The 19,263-nt window shown below is 41.3% G+C and overlaps 2 protein-coding genes across 4 annotated transcripts in view; one reads left to right on the forward strand and one right to left on the reverse strand.

Moving 5' to 3' along the window:
• gammaCOP (coat protein (coatomer) gamma) overlaps nt 1-2,688 on the reverse strand; it is a 23,196-nt gene extending 20,508 nt beyond the window's left edge. For 2 of the 3 annotated variants that reach the window (XM_084578985.1, XM_084578983.1), the window contains exons 1-3: nt 2,544-2,688; nt 1,735-1,784; nt 629-709 (exon numbers count right to left, since the gene is read on the reverse strand). In XM_084578985.1, coding sequence (XP_084435111.1) covers nt 629-709; nt 1,735-1,784; nt 2,544-2,583 — 171 coding nt within the window. In that variant the 5' untranslated portion in view covers nt 2,584-2,688. Of the gene's footprint in view, nt 1-628; nt 710-1,734; nt 1,785-2,325; nt 2,505-2,543 lie in introns of those variants that run through there. The other variant, XM_084578984.1, reaches the window with a different exon arrangement.
• On the forward strand, nt 2,664-19,032 carry LOC146179350 (testis-expressed protein 11-like). Its single transcript, XM_084578988.1, has 9 exons — nt 2,664-4,357; nt 4,905-4,999; nt 7,320-7,449; nt 8,108-8,184; nt 9,719-9,960; nt 10,566-10,770; nt 11,628-11,747; nt 16,926-17,018; nt 17,900-19,032. Exons 1-9 carry the CDS (start codon nt 2,797-2,799, stop codon nt 18,104-18,106), a joined length of 2,730 nt encoding a protein of 909 aa, XP_084435114.1. The 5' UTR covers nt 2,664-2,796; the 3' UTR covers nt 18,107-19,032.
• The last annotated feature ends 231 nt before the right edge of the window (nt 19,033-19,263 follow it).

The following is a 19,263-nucleotide window of genomic DNA, read 5'->3' on the forward strand; positions in this document are numbered from 1 at the left end:
TACAACCATACATACACAAAATATTTGGGAACACAAGCTGCTGACGCATTAGCATTACTGGCCCCTATCAGCAAATCATCCATTAGACCCTCGCTAGCCTGCACACACCTCTTACAAGCATGCACTTCCAAGCGTACCAGTGATTACTTTAAACTACTGGTTCAGACCTGCCACCATTTTGTACCTTGTTGCATGATGCAATGTAGCCCTTCCAAGCAAACAAATGATAACTGAAGTTGTTGGTTAAAATCTCGTACAATTATTCAAGTGATTCGGTGCATTCTTCTCTTTCTCTCTCTTCACACACACTCATAACTATTTCATGATGTAAAAGAACTCCCGATATAGACATATACCCCTCCGCATTAATTAAGCTGTGCAAACATTCTTATAATGTGTACGACGTATAGACACCAACTTTTGGTGGCATTTTTTTTCTTTTTTCTCATTACACCCGCAGCCCAGAAACTTGCACCATTTTCTGTATTGCCCCCAAGAACTTACAAGGTACTGCAGTGTCCACACATCCCTGGTATATAATCCAGAAATACCTTTATAAAGAGCACGAAATGCTCCACCGAAAAAGCAACCTTTCGGTTAAGCAGATTGCTCAATATATTTAGCTCACCTGATTCAACAGGTAGAGGATCTTGGTTAGGATCTCCGCACATTTTCGCGGGTGGACAGGGGTCTCGTTGAAGGTGCGGGCCTAGAGGAAAACGGCAGTGATATAGCATAGGCCAGTCTAGACTAGAGCAAAACTTAACTAAGGTGATAAGAATAATTACAATCATGGGCTAGAAACTGTGCAGCCATTAAAGCTGGCATTATTAACCCGCATTAGCCATAATACAATATACAATAAAAGCAACAACCCTACAGACTGCATGCAGTTTTAGTACTGAGCAAAATAAAAGATAAACCAACTGCAGCTACATAAGGCAGCAACTTGAACAACAAATTGCACTTTGTAGAGCCATTTGAGGGTGAACAACATACACACGCACTAATAAAAATTTGTTCTGAAACAAGGACAACTTACATTTGCAGTATAAATGTAAGGAAAAAAAATATTTTAGCAGCTTGAAGAAGAAAACATTTCTTTCTACCTTAGCTTGCTCCAAGAAGAAAATGTCCTTGTTGATTTTCAGCACGCTCCTAAAAGCAACGAATGTATTAAACTATACCACTTCAAATTGTTTCGTTACTTTACTACAACAGCTGCTATAATCGATTCCACATCTGCAGCATGATGTCATCAGCCAGTCATGCACCAAGCAACACAACAACGCACCACAAGGATGTTTACTCAAACTTCATTTGCTTCAATAGGCAGGATGCATGTTTTGCTAACATGTCGAGCTCCCACCAGCACCTTAAATGGGTGTGTGCCTTTAATGCGAGACAAGCTTTCAAATTTCAAGCAACAAGTTAAAAAGAGTACTTGCTATTTAAGGTTGTTTGTACACTGAATGAAACAACGAAAGTTGCTACGCGAAAAGCTTACATAAATACGATAGGGTGTATACATCGAATGACAGCCGGTCTCGAGCCAGCCAAAGACGAGTGCCCGCCTCTCAGTGACGTTTTCACCATATTACGATATTCTCCGTGAGAGACAATAGCAAACAAAACAAGGTGACCACGTTCTTTCGACCCACATGTGGCACTACGGGCGCTGTTGATACAGTCGACAAGACACTAAGCACTTTTGAGTCGAAAGTAACGACTCACCTCTTGAAGCACGGCGGTCTTTTCTAGGCTACTAAATGGATTGCTGCCACCTGTTAAAAAAAAAAAAAAACAAATATTCGCAATTAATCAGTCAGTACATCCCTATGCTGGCGCCCATAACAAGCGTTGTATGCCTAATGAAACCGTTCTCGTGGCTCCCATACGATGAGCAGCTACTCTAAACTCTTTGCGTTAACCATTTTAAACGCCGTACGCAAGTGTAATGTTCGCTCAGTTAGTAAACTCGATGAGAAAGGTACTAATCATGGGGTTACACACAACGGCACTTTGTGCGAGTGCACCTGCCAATAACGGCGTTACGTGACTGATGTATTAAACCGAGCAGCCCAGACCGACCTCTTTTAATGATTCAAGAGCACAGCGCCAGAGAAATGCGTCGTTTCGCACACTTTCGGGTGACGTAGGGTTGTCATCGTGGAATTCATGCACGTTTTAATCGCGGTGACAACAAAGTCAAGATCGCGAACAGGAACACGTCGACGAAGAGAAGCGATCGTGCTCTTCAAGTCGCTGTCACAGAAGCTCGCGTAACGGACAGCATGGGTTAGTTATGGGATGAGACGTCCTTACCAGTATCACCGCCCGCAGAGTTCATTGCTGCAAAATAAAGACGTTTAGAAGTTGGCAAACGCGGTTAAAGACTGCAGGCACGGTTTTATACGCCGGTAAACATTGCCGTGTTAGGGTTAGAAAAGCGCTGAACAGCACTGCAATCGGCGGGCTCGAGGTCACGCACGAGGTTGAAGCGATAAGAGACACTCCCTGATATGCATCCAATAGTGGCTCACCGTCTTCTTCGTCCTTTTTTTCACGCTTTAACACATACATCTTGAGAGTAGCCACTAACTTTCGGTCTCAACTAGGATGCCACACACCTCAGAGCCACGTATGTGACATACTCTCAAAACCGTTATCGTCTGCTGAAAAGGAAACGCGTATTGTAGAGGTCGCTGCCGGTCTAAAAGTTCGTCTGCTAGCAAATCGCTAGCGGACATTTTGAAAACGCACACTTTCGTTTTCTCAGTTGCCGCGGCCGTGGACATGGCGAGCGACTGCGTTACGGTAATCCAGAATTCGACTGAAAGGGTGCGAAAGTTGCTGATATCGATCGCAAACCACGAAAATGCTGTCGACAGCGACCTTGTGTTCAAGGAAATCAAGTCGGACCTGAAAGACAACATCACGGCTTATCTAGATAAATCCGGCACGGAATTCAACGAGGTGGGACCCTTGCTTGCCGCTTTGGACGAATGCGTGCGCACTATCACCATAGAATTTTTCCGAACTTTTATAAACGATGATCAGACCTTGGTGCTGAACAAATGCTTGAGCATGTACCTCGGCCTCACCAACCAAATGATTGACAAAACAAAGACACCGATGCTTTACGTTAAAGCTCTTTGTTCCCTAATTCAGGCCCTCGAAATAACTGCGCTGCACTTATTAAAGCAGTCCCGGTACAGTCATCTGGAAGGATGTACCAGACGACTAGCCGAACAAGTTCGGTGCTTCAAAAGCGTCGCGGGCGACGCGAAAACAAACTGTGCAAAACTCCGTGTGCGGCACGCCGAATCGGTGCTGCACGTTTGCCATTTCGCAACGATGGCGGCGACAGCGCCAAGCTCCAATGAAGCGCTCGAGAGTCTGTACGTGGCTAAAGACGCGTGCAGCGACGATTTCCCGATACTGCAAAAGTACGTCTCGACGCGAACCTTCCATACCGCCGTGCAGTGTCTCAAGGATGGTCACTACCAGTACTCGGTGTATTATTTGAAAGAAGCCTTCTGCCTTGGCAAGAATTTCACCGACGTCAACCAACAGGCGCACACGCTATACCTCCTGGGTTGCGCATACCTACTCTGGGACCGGAAGGAGCACTGGGAGAAAGCGGTCAATGCTCTCGACCTAGCCATCTGGCACCGTCCTGGAGTATTGAAGTACATGTCCAAGAAGCTGGAAGCATTGTTCCAAAGTGGCGATGACAAACAGCTCTCGAACACATTAGACTGCATTCTCAAGCACAGTGACATTACGATAAAGGAGGTGCTGCACATTCATCAGTCCCTCAAGAAACACGGCTTTGTACAGCAAGCCATGGAGTTCTTGCAAAGGGCCTATATACGCTTCAGCCAGGATGGGGAAGCCCTTTATCTTCTGGTCGAGCTTCTGAAATCTGAACTTGACAGTGAAGAGCTAAACCGTGCCTCCCTGACCTTCCAGAGGATCCTGGTTCAGGACAGCGCCAAGACAGTGCAGCTTGCTGGTGACCACATTAAGCACCTGTTCCGTCACTTGTTTTGCTTTGGTTGCAGCAAAGCTGAGTCTGGTAGCATGTCTGAGGCACTAGAATGGCTTGGAAATGCAGAGACCCTCATAGTCACGTTTGAAGGTGTCTTCAGCGATGATGATGTCAGAGACGATGTGAACAGCTTACGACTCTGCTTGGCCTACTGGAGAGTGAAGCTTGGGATGACGAACAGAGCGAAGGAGGCACTGGAGCAGTACAAAGGGCCAGACCATACTACAGTGACGTACCTGAGGCTCAAGATTGCTCTGGAAGAAGACAACAGTGCTGATGCAACTGCAGCCGTTCGCACGTTGCGTATGATGCATGCATACTTATGTCCTTATTTATCTATTATCAAAAGGGAGAACATGTAGCAGTTTGGTTCATACCAGAATTATATGGTACCGCAGTGCAATAGGCAAAACCAAGGGTACAAATATATAGCACTAATCTCAATAATGTAGATCATAATTTCTAGAGCATATGTGCCAATGATATATTGTGAATATGGTCACAAGCCTTTCTAAATGTGGACAAAACTGAACATTACATAATAAATGAAAGAATGCCACATTACTGTACATATAATTGTACTATGATGAAAAGCAAAAACGTTACAGACTTAAAGATGATTACATTTAGGTTGACATTCTGTCATGAATGTAAAATGCCATAAGAATTTGTACAAATAATCTCATTATGAGAAAAGAGGGTATTAGATAAATAATACAATTGCAGAATTAAGAATGAAATGGAGCAGTTAAGTTATAGCTAATTACACCCACATTACTGCAGATGTAAGTTCACATTACATTGCTGTGTTCTGTCTGCAACGCAGTAACATTGAACCTTGCATTTTCAGTCCAGCTTGTGAAAGAGGCCAACCTTCTTGAACGTAACAACATCGTCAAGAAAGTTTCAGATGCGCTTATCCACGCTGCTAGCTGCACATTGAAGGTTTGTCAAAGCGAAAATATTTATTGTTTCTCTATATGCACATCAATGGTCATTACATCAATAATTAAAAGCACTATTTAATTAGTGCAGTTATATCTAACAAAATACAGAATGTTATACAACTGCATGCCTTTATCTTCTCCTATACTTAGTAAGTAAGTAAGTAAGTAAGTGCTTTATTTTCCGTTTGCAAAGTACAGTTGTAAACGGACAGGTTCGAGGAAAAAAGCTGCGGAAACAGCTTGACAGGTCCTAAAACCCGTTCGTTGGCAGCAGCAGCCGTGCGGAATGGCAATGCTTTCAATACAATAAAGCACAAGCATGAAGAAAGAAACAAAAATAACAAACAAAAAGGTGAATCTGCAAAGCTACATAGGTTAGTAAAAAAGTAAAAAAAAAAAAAAAAAAATAAATAAATAAAAAAAAATACAGCAGCATGAAAATAATCTCACACAGTCACAAAAGAAGTACAATTGGCAAGGAACATATATAGTGCTGATTTACAATGACTAACCCAATGGTTGACAATATAAATACTCAATATTGGTGGCAAAAATAATTGTATAGAGTAGATAATGAAACATGTAAAACATCAATATTTTCCGAGATTAGTGCATTGAGTAAGGCAGGTAGGGTGTGAGCAATCATTTGCTTACCGTAATTAGTTCGCGTGTGTGTTACATACCAGTATTCCGCACATCGCGTTTGGTAGTGAAGTAGATTTTGCTTGAGATTGGCTGTTGAACGGATGGCAAACTTATTCAATTTGCATTCTTTAATGTATGCGTGTACTAACATGTAGTTGTATAAATTATGCACTTTCAATATGTTAAGCTCTTGGAACAAAGGTTCACTTGGGAAATCCCAGTTCACATTGCATATCGCGCGCAGAAATTTTTTCTGAAGGACAAATAACCGACCTACATTTGTGGCAGACGTGGTACCCCAGACAAGACAGCAGTAATTAAGGTGGCTCATAAAGAGAGATTTATATATAAGCAATTTTACATTACGGGGAAGATACCTAAGGGAAAAAATTAGTCCAACTACCTGGGATAGTTTGTTTACAAGTGATGATGAATGGCTGTTCCATGACATGTCATGAAACAGCCACGGAAACTAGCCAGTACACAGGTAGCTACGCAGCAACAAAATATCAAATGGATACGGAAAAGTTGACAAGGGATAATCACCAATGTTGAATTACACTCGCCTTGAATTACCAGCACTCATTCATCGATTACTGTTTTCTGGATGTTCTCATCATTGAGGTAACAAAGTAAAAGAGCAGTGATTGGTCATTCTAATCTATATTTGCATACTCCTTTCTTCCATTCAGCTTAACTATAGCCCCACAAGCAAAGTTAAATTGCATTTGACTGAAGAGGCAACACAAATGCAGCTACTTCTTTGAAGTAGCAACACATTCGTACAAGACAATCAGTTTGAAAGAAAAAGTAGTAAACTATTAAGCATATATTGCTGCAAAAGCTTTGTAGTGTTTATTTGCTCATGCTCAGTTTCATCAGTGCTTGGGTTTATCACATTGTTTCTGCAAGGTACGACTAGATTTATCTTGAATTATCACAGCTATGTGCAACTGCTTCCACATTGTTAGAGAATGTGGTAGTTGCTTTTGGCCCTTTATCTCGAATATTTTTAGACAGCTGTAAATTGAATGTGGCAAAGAGCAGCAGTGATTCTATTTTACGACTGTCGTCAAACACGCTTCTGACATTCCCCCCCCCCCCCCCCCCCCACTCCCTCCCTTGAATGTTTTATTCCTTTGTCGACAGTAGTCAGTCCAGAAGAGACAGTTTATTTCAGTGAGGCGTTAGTCTAGCTGCTACTCGTTCTCCATAGCGCTGTCACCACAGTGCAACAATAAAGTAATTAATTCAGTACCTTAATTTGATAAAAATTGTGTAGAACAGTGACAGGAATTAATAATTTATCTAAATTAATCTAGGCAAGTTAAAAGTAAAATTAGAAACGTTGCCTGTTTCAAGTATAATTTCAAACCTTCTAACTATGCTTTACTTTGCTTTATGTGTGTTATGGCCTCAATTCATTTGCCTGATATTGGAACATATTTGAAGATGTTTGAAGTTAGAATGTTTTAATCGACCTAGCATGCGGTGATTCAAGCAAACAATCACAAATTTACTTCAGCATTCATGAATGGTTCCACGCAGTTAAGCTAATGACAGAGGAAAAGGTCGACATGTTGGGACTCTCTTGTTGTGCCTCTTTTCTCTTCTCTCATGGTGAATTAAGTGTACACACTTATTTCCTGCATTTGGTGAAAAAAATGGCACAGGCAGGCAAGATGGACATTGTCAAGGATGTGCTGAAGCAGGTTGCCTCCCCACCGGCGACCGATTCGACCGTGGCAGAGATGCAGTTAACGTGCTTGCAGTGCGTGGTTGCGCTATGCCTCACAGACTTCGGTACTGCATTCACCTACACATTATAGATGCTTGTTTTATCAGCATGTGCTCACTATTTTGCCTGGTAAAGGGGGGGGAGGGGCGGAGGGTTATACATGCTTCTTTTGTCGTAACCTGGAGTGCTATAAACAACTGTTTTTTTTTTTTTTCATTTAACTAGTAAGTTCGATGGAGCCTAAAGCATGCACATGCATGCATGGCTGTATGTGTGTGTCAAATTAGGCCAGGCTTCAACAAAAATGAATATTACGTGTTACTTCTGCTTAACTATGCTTTTGCAATTCTCTCTATACGTCGTTAAGTTGCATGAACATAAACGAGGCATTTCATTTTATTCAGTGCTGGATTTGTACAAAAGTGCTACAATAGATGCAGAGCGAATTTTTGCGCTTGATTTGTCTGACTAGATTGACATCTCTTTAAGGCATGTTTGAGGTAATTATGGCATTATATGCCGCTAATATGTTTTAATTTACTTCTGAAATAATCTGATCTAAGTAGTGTGCATTGAATAACATGAAACACCCTGTACAGGCTTACTAAGCACCCTGTTGTGCCTAGCATGCTGGAGCTATGTATTGGCACTTTTCGCCACCAACATTGAACCCTTGTTCTAACCATGAGCTGAAAGGGATCCAATAAACTTTGTTTGTTGCAGACCAGAACCCCGGTGTATACACGGAAGTGGCTGACTGCATTGAAAAGGCAGCTGCCATCTTGTTTATCTGCAGTGACGTAAGCTGCACTCATATTAGTAGAAAACAAGATGTTTCATTACCGCTCTTCCATTCCTCGTTTCATGAAATTAATGCTGGCTCATTAGTGATGGACCGACATACAACTTACAGTGTCTGTGCATGAACAGGTGGCTTATGTTCAACATTAGAAAGTTAAACACATGATGACTTCGTCATTGTTTCCCTTATCTCACTGTGAGCAGAACTTTTCTGCTATTTATGTAGTCGTCTTGAATGTGCAAAAGAATTAGTGGCGTTGTAGACTTATGCCTTTATATTATTGTCAGTGTATGCTTTCGCTCATGTATAAACAGTTGCGTTAGCAAATTTACAATACTCAAGAACAAAACTCAAAACTGCTCCATCACCTGCCAGTCTAAAATTAGGAGCACAGAAATGTTTGGCTGTATTGTCGTTAGAGTTATCTTTTATCTGCATCCGCTTTAAGTACAATTCTTAAATACCCAGTAAAACGGCGAGTTGGTACTACATAGATAGACAAAAAACAGCGCATCAGCGGAAACAAGAGAGAAGATGATACAAATATATACACCATTTACCACCAAGAGCTCACATGATCTGTACTAACAGTACCGATACCTGAGAAAAGAAAACGTCTACACAATATCTGATGTTTAAAGCAGGTAGGCCGTAGCTATGGTGTAGATGTTTTCTTTTCTGCACCTAATAAGCTAGACAAAATTTGTGTCATGGTCGATAGGATATCCAAGGAAGAAAAAAAAACGAAGAGAAAAAAAGAGGAAAAAAAAAAAGCATGCCAGATAAATCATGACATGCAGTTTGTTCCTTGTGCCACGGATGTGGTGTATGATGTTCCCTTCACATGTGGAAAAAGGTATATAGGCCAGATGGGAAAGTGCATGAATACCCGCATACGTGAGAACAATATTACTTTGAATGGGGCCCCTTCCTTGAACTTGGATTTGCTCTACAGAGAATGCTGCCATAAAACTCCTAAATCTAACCCAGAACTATGTAGTCCGCTCTTTAAGGATACTAATATCCTGTACAAGCACTGCAATAAACTAACCAGAAAAATCAGCAAAGCATTTCACATTCATAAGAACTGCAATTGATGACTGTGAACTGCGGTATCTTGATCGTTAAGATTCAAGTTATCAGATATCAGTGTCGTTATTACTGATCATGCATGCTCTTCGTTTTAAATGGAGTATACATTTGTGTCCTTTCCAATACAATCTTCAGCTGCTAGTCAGTGCTGGTCCTGTCTTTTTTCTTGCCTCCGTTGTCCCGCTGTTTTTTGTCTATCTAATCTCGCATCTCCACAGCTGACACTTTGAGCATTCTTCAATAAATAAATTGGGAAAGGCTGCTTTTCTAATCATATCAACAATTCATGTAGTTCTGCGAGCAAAAGTGAAAGTTATTTGCACTTTTACGCCATCTCACAGGCCTGGTGTTACTGGGTTAATTTTATTATAATGCCAAGCATGTAGATCTTGCATGTGGATCTAGAGGTCAGACATGATTTCCTCTCAATGCGTTTTCAGAGTCGCTGGCACACCGAACAGAGCAAGTGGTTTGCCACTGTGTGCTGGAACCTGGCGCTACAGCCCGAGGTGGAGGCTGAATGGCAGTTTCGCCTTTTTGGGCATGGCTTCAGGCTGGCGTCCACCGTGCAGAGTCGGCGGGAGGAGCGAATCACCACCTGCGGACTGATGGCGCTCATGTCAGGAGTGAGCGTATCGAGGAAACTCGCTGCTGATGGCGACCGCCGGCGTAGCATTCTTAGGTGATGACAAACATGGGGGGTTGCAAACTTGGTGATTCACATGGATAGACTTCATCCTGACAAAATTTAAGACATCCGTATGCTATTCACTCAGCTAAATACTTGCAGGAAATGCTGTTTTAACACTGGCTGGTTAAATAATGGCACTGCAGTTACGCTAAAGTTGGTGGTTAGCCAAACTGAGGATTTCAACGAAACAAAATTTAATTGGGCAGTCTTTGAGGCAATCATGCTGCAAATGTGACTGCATCGCTTTTGTCAAGTAATATTTGCATTTTATTTCCTATGCACGGTATCACTGATGTGCTCATTCATGTGGTATTGTGCAATGAATTAATTTGCAGCTTCACACGTTATTGCTGTATTGACTTCCTCTTCCATGTATTCCCCACCACCCACTTTCCCTTCTACTTACCCACTCACTCACTCTCACCTGCCCTCCTCCCTCCCTCTTCCATCTGATTGGCTGAGGTAATACGCATCAGGTGCAGGATTAGTTTAGTATGTAATAATGCGTTTTGTCTTCAATGGGCCCTTGCATACGCTTTTGGGGGAGCAAATGTAGAATTGCCTACAGTCGTGTGACCTCAATTTCCTCCTCGTAGGGATGTGTACAACATCGCAGAGAAGCTCAGAGTGGTTTACCCTGGCTGGCGAGAGAACAGCCAGGTGGCTGGACTGATGCTGGTTGCCGAATTTGAAGCAGCGGTGCACGGCGGTGCAGCAAACGATGGTGCCTTGGTGGACGAGATCCTCTCTTTCCCGAAAGCCAGTGTAGAGTTTCTCGAAGCTTTCGTCTCCATCTGCCAGGTGAGAGTGTCATTCACTCATACAGGAGAATGTTAATAATAACAGGAAAACAAAAACAAAACAACATTCATTCATACATGTTAATAGTAAAAAAAAAATGTTTTGTTTCACGCATATATAAAGTAGTCTTTATCGCCCTATGGCTTCTATGTCATGCTGTGAACTTTTTGTTTATGCCAGGCCACGGGAAAGGAAGGACACGAAAATTTTGAGATTTAAGGCTGCGTTTGCCTTTTTAGAATGCATTAGTGTTGATAAATAATGGATGGTTACTCGTAAAAATGAGCGATGGTATTATGCACCACAACTTGCACAATAATGGCAATTTTCTCACACTTGTAAATACATTTCTCACGAATGCATGCAGCGCATAATTTCCAATGAACAGGAGAGCTAAAGGCTTAGCGTGAATATCACTAGTTGCTGACAAATATAAACGCAATGTCAAAAGTAAACGAACAAACAAGATGCATGAAGCTTTTTCTTTGTTCTAACCAGTGTGCATTTCCAAGACGAAAAAAAAAATATTTGAACGATGGATGGTCGAAAAGACTGTTTAAATTGATAGTAGTCACACCGACCCATACGAAATCATATACAATGCTTCACTAAGACAGCGTCCTAAACAAAATACTGGCGCTTATCTTCATTGTTTCCGAAAATCACTAAGGGGACATGCACCTCAAAAGATTTTCCTCCCTTCCCTTATGGCACGGTTCAGGTGTCCACAAAGACAAGTGTGACAGATACTGTGCCTTTCCCTTCCTGTGAACCAATTATTATTAATATAAAAGATAGGGGAATGAAAATTGTGCCATTTATAGCGCCCAATTTCCTGTTTCCAAATCTCTTTTCAGGCTGCTGGTGGCAAGAGGGCTGCTGCACTGTCGGTGGGGCTCTTACGTCGCTGTATCAATCTTGTGGTGAAACAAAACTTACCGGACAAGATAATCAAGTTCAATCATCTCTTGATCGAAGTAAGTTTGTGAGAAACAGCCAGGAGGAAACAGCAGTGAGAATGTGAAGGTTCGCAAGGCACTCAGTTGTATATCACACTGATTCTTTTTGATCCGATGTTGTGTTATCGATTTTCATAGCTTTCGTTCTTCCTATGGTTGTGTCCCTAGATACTGCAGCTACTTTTATTTATGTTGCTCAGATATTTGTTTTGGTTTACTTCGAAATTTATTAGGGCTGCGCAAATATAGAAAATTTCTAATGCAGATTGAATATGAATATGGGAAAAAAATTTCTCCGAGTGTCTAATCGAACATCTGACCGGTGGGGGAAAAAAAAAGACCGACCCTCCTCCCACCTTCCCCTGAAAACAAAGACTAACAAACATTGTTCATCTTGTTTATTTCAGAATGCACGTGGCATTCGCAAACAAAATTAAATTGAAATTGGACAGAAGTATATGTACCCTACTGATAAATCCAGCATAAATTTTATGCAGAATTCCATTACCAGTTTATTGTACAGGATGGACCTGCATGAAACCGGTTGAGGCTATCATATCGCTGCTGAATACAGTAAACTATCAGTAATTAGGTCTCCAAACGACAAGAAAAAATTTTCAAATTAACCGCAAGCTCAGGTTATCGAATGGGCCTGAAAAAAACCGCCAAAGATCCTTTGCATCGCAGTAATTTTATCTGAACACCTGCACAATGGTTTTCTGCATTTGCGAGTGAGAGAGATATTTTTCTTTTTTTTGTCTGCTATAGTTTCTTTTATTAGAAAAACATTTCTAACCTAGAATGATTGATTCTGCCGAGTTCTGGATTTCGATTTTTGTTCACGTGTGCTGCTGTGGTAACAACCAAGCCTAGCTTTGCTATATATGATTATACTACATTATTCATTTTAAATCCAAATAGATTGAAACTTAGCGTCCTCATCAACTGGCGGAGGTGCTGTAATCATAGCTTGCCTGCTCGCCATTTCCATTGTGCCAGCTTGAGGATCTGGCTTAGGGCACTTCATGCCATATCTGTTAGCTCGTGAGCGGAAACTTGTCGATCATGCAGTAATGACATCATGGATGATGTCACTAGGTAAGTTATAACTTGTGACAACTTAGATATCCTCAGAACTTTCCTCACAAAGAAATTTATTTATTTATTTATTTATTTATTTATTTATTTATTCATACTGTTAACCCTTACTGAGGGTCATGACAGGGAGGGAATCAACAATACATATAAAATCAATAACACATCTAAAATTTCAAATGACAGAACACAGTAACAAACACTTTGAGTTCCAATTATACAAACATCTCAGAAAGCTGCTGAGCTGGATCAAATGACACAGAAAGCAAAAAAGCACATACAAAGTAATAAATAGTACGCGACGCACGGGGGACGACATGTTAGCGTTCATTAAAGTATTGGTCTAGACTTTTCTGGAATGCTGTTTTACTGGCACTTTGTACAATACGAGTAGGCAATTTATTCCAGAGCTCTGTCGCGTCAGGAAAAAAAGAAAAGCGAAATACGTTAGTGCGAGCGAAGTACGGCCGTATGGTTGCATTATGATTCAACCTGGCGCTATGCTTAGCAGGTGGGTAGAAGTACATTTCTTTATTTATCTTTAAATCGTCATGCAGTATTTGGTGCAGTACTGTCAACCTTTGCTTTATTCTTCGCGTTTCTAACGGCTCAAGGTTGCAGGAGTGCAACATTTCAGTGACAGAATCAGTCCTCCTATATCTGCCACAGATAAAGCGTGCCGCAAGTCGTATTTTCTCGAGATTGTCTTGCAGTACCTTTTGGTGAGGATTCCAGGCTGCTGAAGCATACTCGAGCACTGGTCGAATGAATGTCTTATATGACAATAACTTCACATTCTTTGTTGCCCTCGACAATTTCGCTTTCAAAAAACATAGCTTTTTAAAAGCAGTCGATGAAATCGCTTCAACATGCAAGCGCCAATTTAAATCATGTGCAATAGTCATACCCAAATATTTAAAGCTAGACACATTTGTCAAGTAATTATTACCTATAGAGTACTGAAAGGTAAGTGGATTTTTCTTTCTAGTAATATGTGTAAAAGTTGTTTTACCGTAATTAACTTGCATTTTCCATTTTTGACACCAGTCATTGAAAGCACTGAGGCATTGTTAATTTTAATCAGGTCTTCCATAGAAGAAACTGCTACATAAATTAAACAATCATCAGCAAAAAGTTTAATTTTTACAGGCAACTCAACAGCAGCTACAATGTCATTTATATAGACGAGAAAAAGCAATGGTCCGAGCACAGACCCTTGTAGTACGCCCGAGTGCACATCCAATAATCCAGAATTACAGCCATTAACACGTACAACCTGCTTACGGCCAGACAGGTAGGCCTTAATCCATTTCAGAACCTCATAATTAATGCCTATTTCATGCAGTTTAAGAAGCAAGTCATTGTGCGGCACCTTATCAAAGGCTTTCGTGAAATCTACACATATAATGTCAATCTGCTGACGGTCATCTAAAGCCTTTGCAAAATCATGGATAGTTTCTATAAGTTGCGTGGTCGTTGAGAGCCCTCGTCGAAAACCGTGCTGGTGCTCATTTAGTGATCCATTAGCCTCCAGGTACACAGTGATATGTTTTGTTATGATGTGTTCCATGAGTTTGCAACAAACTGAGGTAAGCGACACAGGTTGATAGTTGGTTACGAGCATTCGGCTACCATTTTTATATATGGGAATAATGGCAGCACAACGCCAATCTTCTGGTACGGAATGCACTTGGAGCGATTTGTCAAAAATGGCAACCAAGTAAAAAGACACCCATTCGGCATATCTTTTCAGAAATGCAGTGGGTATTCCATCGGGACCACCTGCCTTCTTCGCATCTAAATCTAATAATAGCTGAAGTACGCCCCTTTGCGTGAAAGAAATGTTTTCCATTGTACAGTCTTTTGCCCGTGCTAAATCTAAGTGATCAGTGTTAAAGTTTCCGGCAGATTTCGTGAAGACGGTTTGAAAGAATTTATTAAAACCGTCCACTACCTCCAAGTTTGCAGTCAAAATCGTCGTTCCCAGTTTGATCTGGTTTATACCTTCAGCTTTTTTACCTAAATATCGCCAAAATTTATCGGGAGAGGTTTTGAGATAGCCGGATAATGTTTCATCGAAGAAGCGTTGCTTCGATGCTGATACAGCAGCTTTTATCCTGTGACGTAGTTCTATCAGGGTGGCAGGAGTAACTTGCTTCTTACGTAATCTATGTAGTCTACGTTTCATGTGTATGATATCTCTGGTTATCCACGGGTTGTGTTTCCGTATCTTCTTGCGCCGTGTGGGAATAAAACGATCCACGCAAAATTTTATTATATTTTTAAACCGCTGTCATAAGTGCTCCAGGGATTCCTGCTCGAGGGCTAACTCAAATCCACTAAAAGAAATTTCTAAGTAATCCAATATAGATGTGTCGTCCGCTCGTGCGTAATCTTTCACTAGCACCTGAGGGGAAGGCTCTGTGCAATTGCTTTTGTTAACTGGTACATTAAGCAAAATCATCTTATGATCTGATAAGCCATCCATGACAGTCAGTTCGCAATCGCCGACTTTATTTGAAACAAATACAAGATCAAGTAAAGACTGAGAATGAAGTGTCACTCTAGTATTTTCGTAGACAATTTGTCTTAAGTTATACAAAAATGAAATTTCTAACAGTTTTTCTGCACTCGAAGTCTCTATGTGTCCAGGTGACATATTATCCCAGTCAATGTGCGGGATGTTAAAATCACCAGCCATTATCAACCGTGCATCGGCGTGTGCATGCGCGGATAGAAACAGTCTCAATTCATCAAGAAAATCAGGGGGTGTGTTAGGCGGCCGGTAAATAGTTCCAACAAAACATGTGATGTCTTCGAAGTGTATTCTGCACCAGACCGATTCCAACATACTGCAGTCCACCTGTGCCGCCTTGAGAGATGATTTAACTACGATTGCCACGCCCCCACCGCGAGTATCCCTGTCCCATCTAAATATGATGTATCCTGGAGGAATAATACAGTCATTAGGTGTGGTGGAAGTAAGCCATGTTTCAGTAATTAGAACGATATGTGGGCTTTCTTGGAGTAAAAGATTCTCAAGTTCTGTAGATTTATTAGCTATGCTTCGCGCATTCACCAGAATGCAGCGTAGTTATGCTTGCGCTGTTTCAGTTCCTTGCTTCTGGAGTGAATTACGTGAAATGGCGCTTTCATGTGAAGCCTCCGCCATCACCTCATTGTGGTGTTTTCTGAAATGGCCTTTATCACCTTGTTCCTGATAAAGGAAACGCTCGTTTCTAATGTGGTCCCAGGTGTAGATTTTACCGTTTACCTTCAGCTTGTCGTGCACTAAAGAAACCTTAGCGCCAGTATCCCGTTCTGCGGCAGCGCTTTTCCACAACTTTTTGCGAACGTCAAGCGTTTCTTTGGCATAATCATCGCTGAGATTTACTGTTCCTCCCTTGAGCTTTCTGCAATTCGACATTATAATATTCTTTTCTCTCGAATCAAGAAATTTCATTATCACGGGTCTAGAGCTGCCCTGCTTCTTTTTTCCGATACGGTGGATTCGTTCCACCGTATTCACTTCAACCCCAAGCTTTTCTTGAAACACACCTTCTAGTACAGCTGCCCTTAATTCAGATTCCGATTCAGTGGCATTCTCCTCAGGACCAAAAACTAGTAGATTGTTCCGCCTACTTCTGTTTTCCAAATCAACCAGTTTTCCAGCCTGCTGCTTAATAGTGGCCTCTAGTTGATCGATTTTAGCAGTCATTTCTTTTATTACGTCCAAATACCCTGTCAGACTATTGGTCTTTGTATGTATTTCTGTAATTTCTTGTTTGATATCTTGTAGCCTACGATGAAAACTTACATCTAGCTTTCAATTGAACAAGTTTAGCTTTCTGTACTGTGTGCCATGGTGTATTCAGTTAACATGAATAAAAAGTCATACCACTTCTGCTGCCGTGTTACTGATCATGCTGAGTGTAGCTAGACTGATCTTCACTCACTAAAGGCACTTTTGTCACGAAAAGAAAAAAAAAATTAAAACATCGAGATGTAAGCAAACTGGCTGATGCAGTTAAAACTCTCTCGAGATAAATCTCAACGGTGTGAAGACGTTAAACTTACGGTGTGCGCTGTGACTTGACGTAGGCCCTGCTGGACTCCCGGGATGAGAATGGACTCTTGGTTTGCGTCAACGAAGTTCTCAATCTTCACAAATCAACCCCTTTTCCAGAGGTGGAGGCAAGTTTCATAATGAATGCTTTGCAAGGGAGTTATTGAGCTGGCACGTTATGTTCACTGCGAGCTTGAATGACCTGTAGGCCATCCTGCGCCAGCATGAGTTATCATTCAGTGACACGCAGTGACATTGAATTTCGGTACAATGAAAATATTCTCAGACAGCCTTATGGAAGAATGGCATGTTCCACATGATTTACCAGATCACTGGCATTCCGAATGCACTTTTTATTCATCAAAGCCACCTTAAGCTAGCTAAATTCCCAATACTAGAGATATCAAGAGTAGTAGTAAATTTATTACATATGGCTGCAGAGAAAGTCTGAAAGAGCACTAAACAAAGGTTGAAGGAGAGCCTCAGTTCGCAAGCCGAGCCAACATTTTCACAAGGGAGTAAAAAAAGAATATAAATAGTCTAGGCATGGATTCAAACTAGAGACTATCCTAACTGAGCTAACTATAATGCTAACAGTAAAGTGAGGCCATGGACCAGTAATTGAAAACTAAAATGCTGTTAGTCCGAGATATTTAGGATTATTCTCAGGTGATGTGCAGTAGGGCAACCGGCCTGTTTGTTCCAGCGATACCGGGCAAGAGTTCCAAGCTATTGTTTGTCATCCAATAAAAACGATTTGTGCATGAGCTGTGCATGTTAATTATTTGGTTCAGTTTATGAGGTTTAATGTGCTTAAGTGACTTAGGACACCGTAGAGAAGGGCTTTGGACAATTTCGATTACCTAGGGTTCTTTACTGCACGGCTGACATTGTACAGTACACAGGTGCCATTATGCGATAATTTCTTTGAAAACAACGTATTTGAATTTTGTTTGTTAGAAAAAGACAGTTTTGAAAATGCAATGGCATTTCCTTTCTCGATTTGCAGCTTGTTTGGATGATGACAAGAGTGTGGAACGATGGCCTCTTGTGGTACATGGAAGGGTCACTGCCATGTGCCAAGCGGCTCCTTGACTGTGCTCTCCGCATCGTTGGCACTCTACCAGAACTGCGCTCAGCTTATGAGAAGAGCCTCCGATCCCGATATCGCACTCTGTTCAGTGATGATAGGTCAGAGCAAGCAGCACCTGGCTAAGACCCTCGCTAGCTTCTATGAAAAGGTCGGCCTTTTTGTTCTTTCTCAGCAGTCATTCTCCCCTCGTTGGTATCGTTTAAAGTAGGTATTCACTGGATTCTATGTCTAGCCAGTACAACTGCTAGCTTCTGTGAGAAGAATTTACCTTCTTTTTGTTCCGGAAAATTCAAACTAGTTTTACCAGCATCGTTTATTCGTTTGCACTTGTACTATATTCCTGCTGGCTGAAAAGTAAAAATGTTTCACTGTGCTGCAGCAAATGCATGAGGTCTGCTTAATGTCCTGCGAGCCTGGTAAGGTTAAGGTATGCATTTATGTGCTCATGGAACTCAAAAATAACCCAAACATCTAGGGTTCCGCAGAAGCCACAATAAGAAATCCTGACGGAGAAATTTCTCAAGGCGAAGCCGACATCCAACTAAAAAACTGAAGTTATTTCATGCCATTTTTTTTATCTTTTTGACAATCCACAAAGATGCTTTAACAAGGCGTCTCGCTTTTTCCGTGTCCAAGATCTATATTTGCGGTACATTTTCTCAGTACCTGCCGGCTACTAATACCTGTACAGCCAATTCGAACAGCACCTTTCAAAGGGGCCTAAGCCACCTCTGCAAACTTGTTATGGATTATAGTACTTAATGCCTGCTATTTTTTAATGCCATTATACAAGACCATACGATGCTTATGGGCAAATCACAAACATGATCTAGATATGATATAATTAAAAATGTGACACTGCATTGTTTAGCAACTTGCAATGACAGTGTCGCTATGAGTAAAAACAGTAAAATTAAATAACCACCTACCTTGCTTTCAGTGGATGTTAAGATGTGAATATTACTTCTTTTGCTTTGCAACTATAAAAATCCTTCAGCCAACAATACAGTAAACAGGTTTATAATTAGTTTCCAAATATCTTTTGCTGTCTCGGGTGTAGTTTAGATAACTTAGCGCGCAAAACTAGCGTGCTCTGGACGCTAGTTTGGAATTGGACCAGCTGCACGACTGAAATGTTTGCGGTTTTAAGTAAATTGTAACACACAACCCAACATGACATCAAAATTGTGTCGATTCCACAAAAGACTACTTTTAGTGGACGCCATATCCCTAAAGAAAAAAACCAGCCATACAACTTAGTAGTGCCCATAGGGTAAGCG

This window comes from Amblyomma maculatum, chromosome 9 (assembly GCF_055883805.1).
Source record: "Amblyomma maculatum isolate TAMU_Amacu chromosome 9, ASM5588380v1, whole genome shotgun sequence".
NCBI lineage: Eukaryota > Metazoa > Arthropoda > Arachnida > Ixodida > Ixodidae > Amblyomma > Amblyomma maculatum.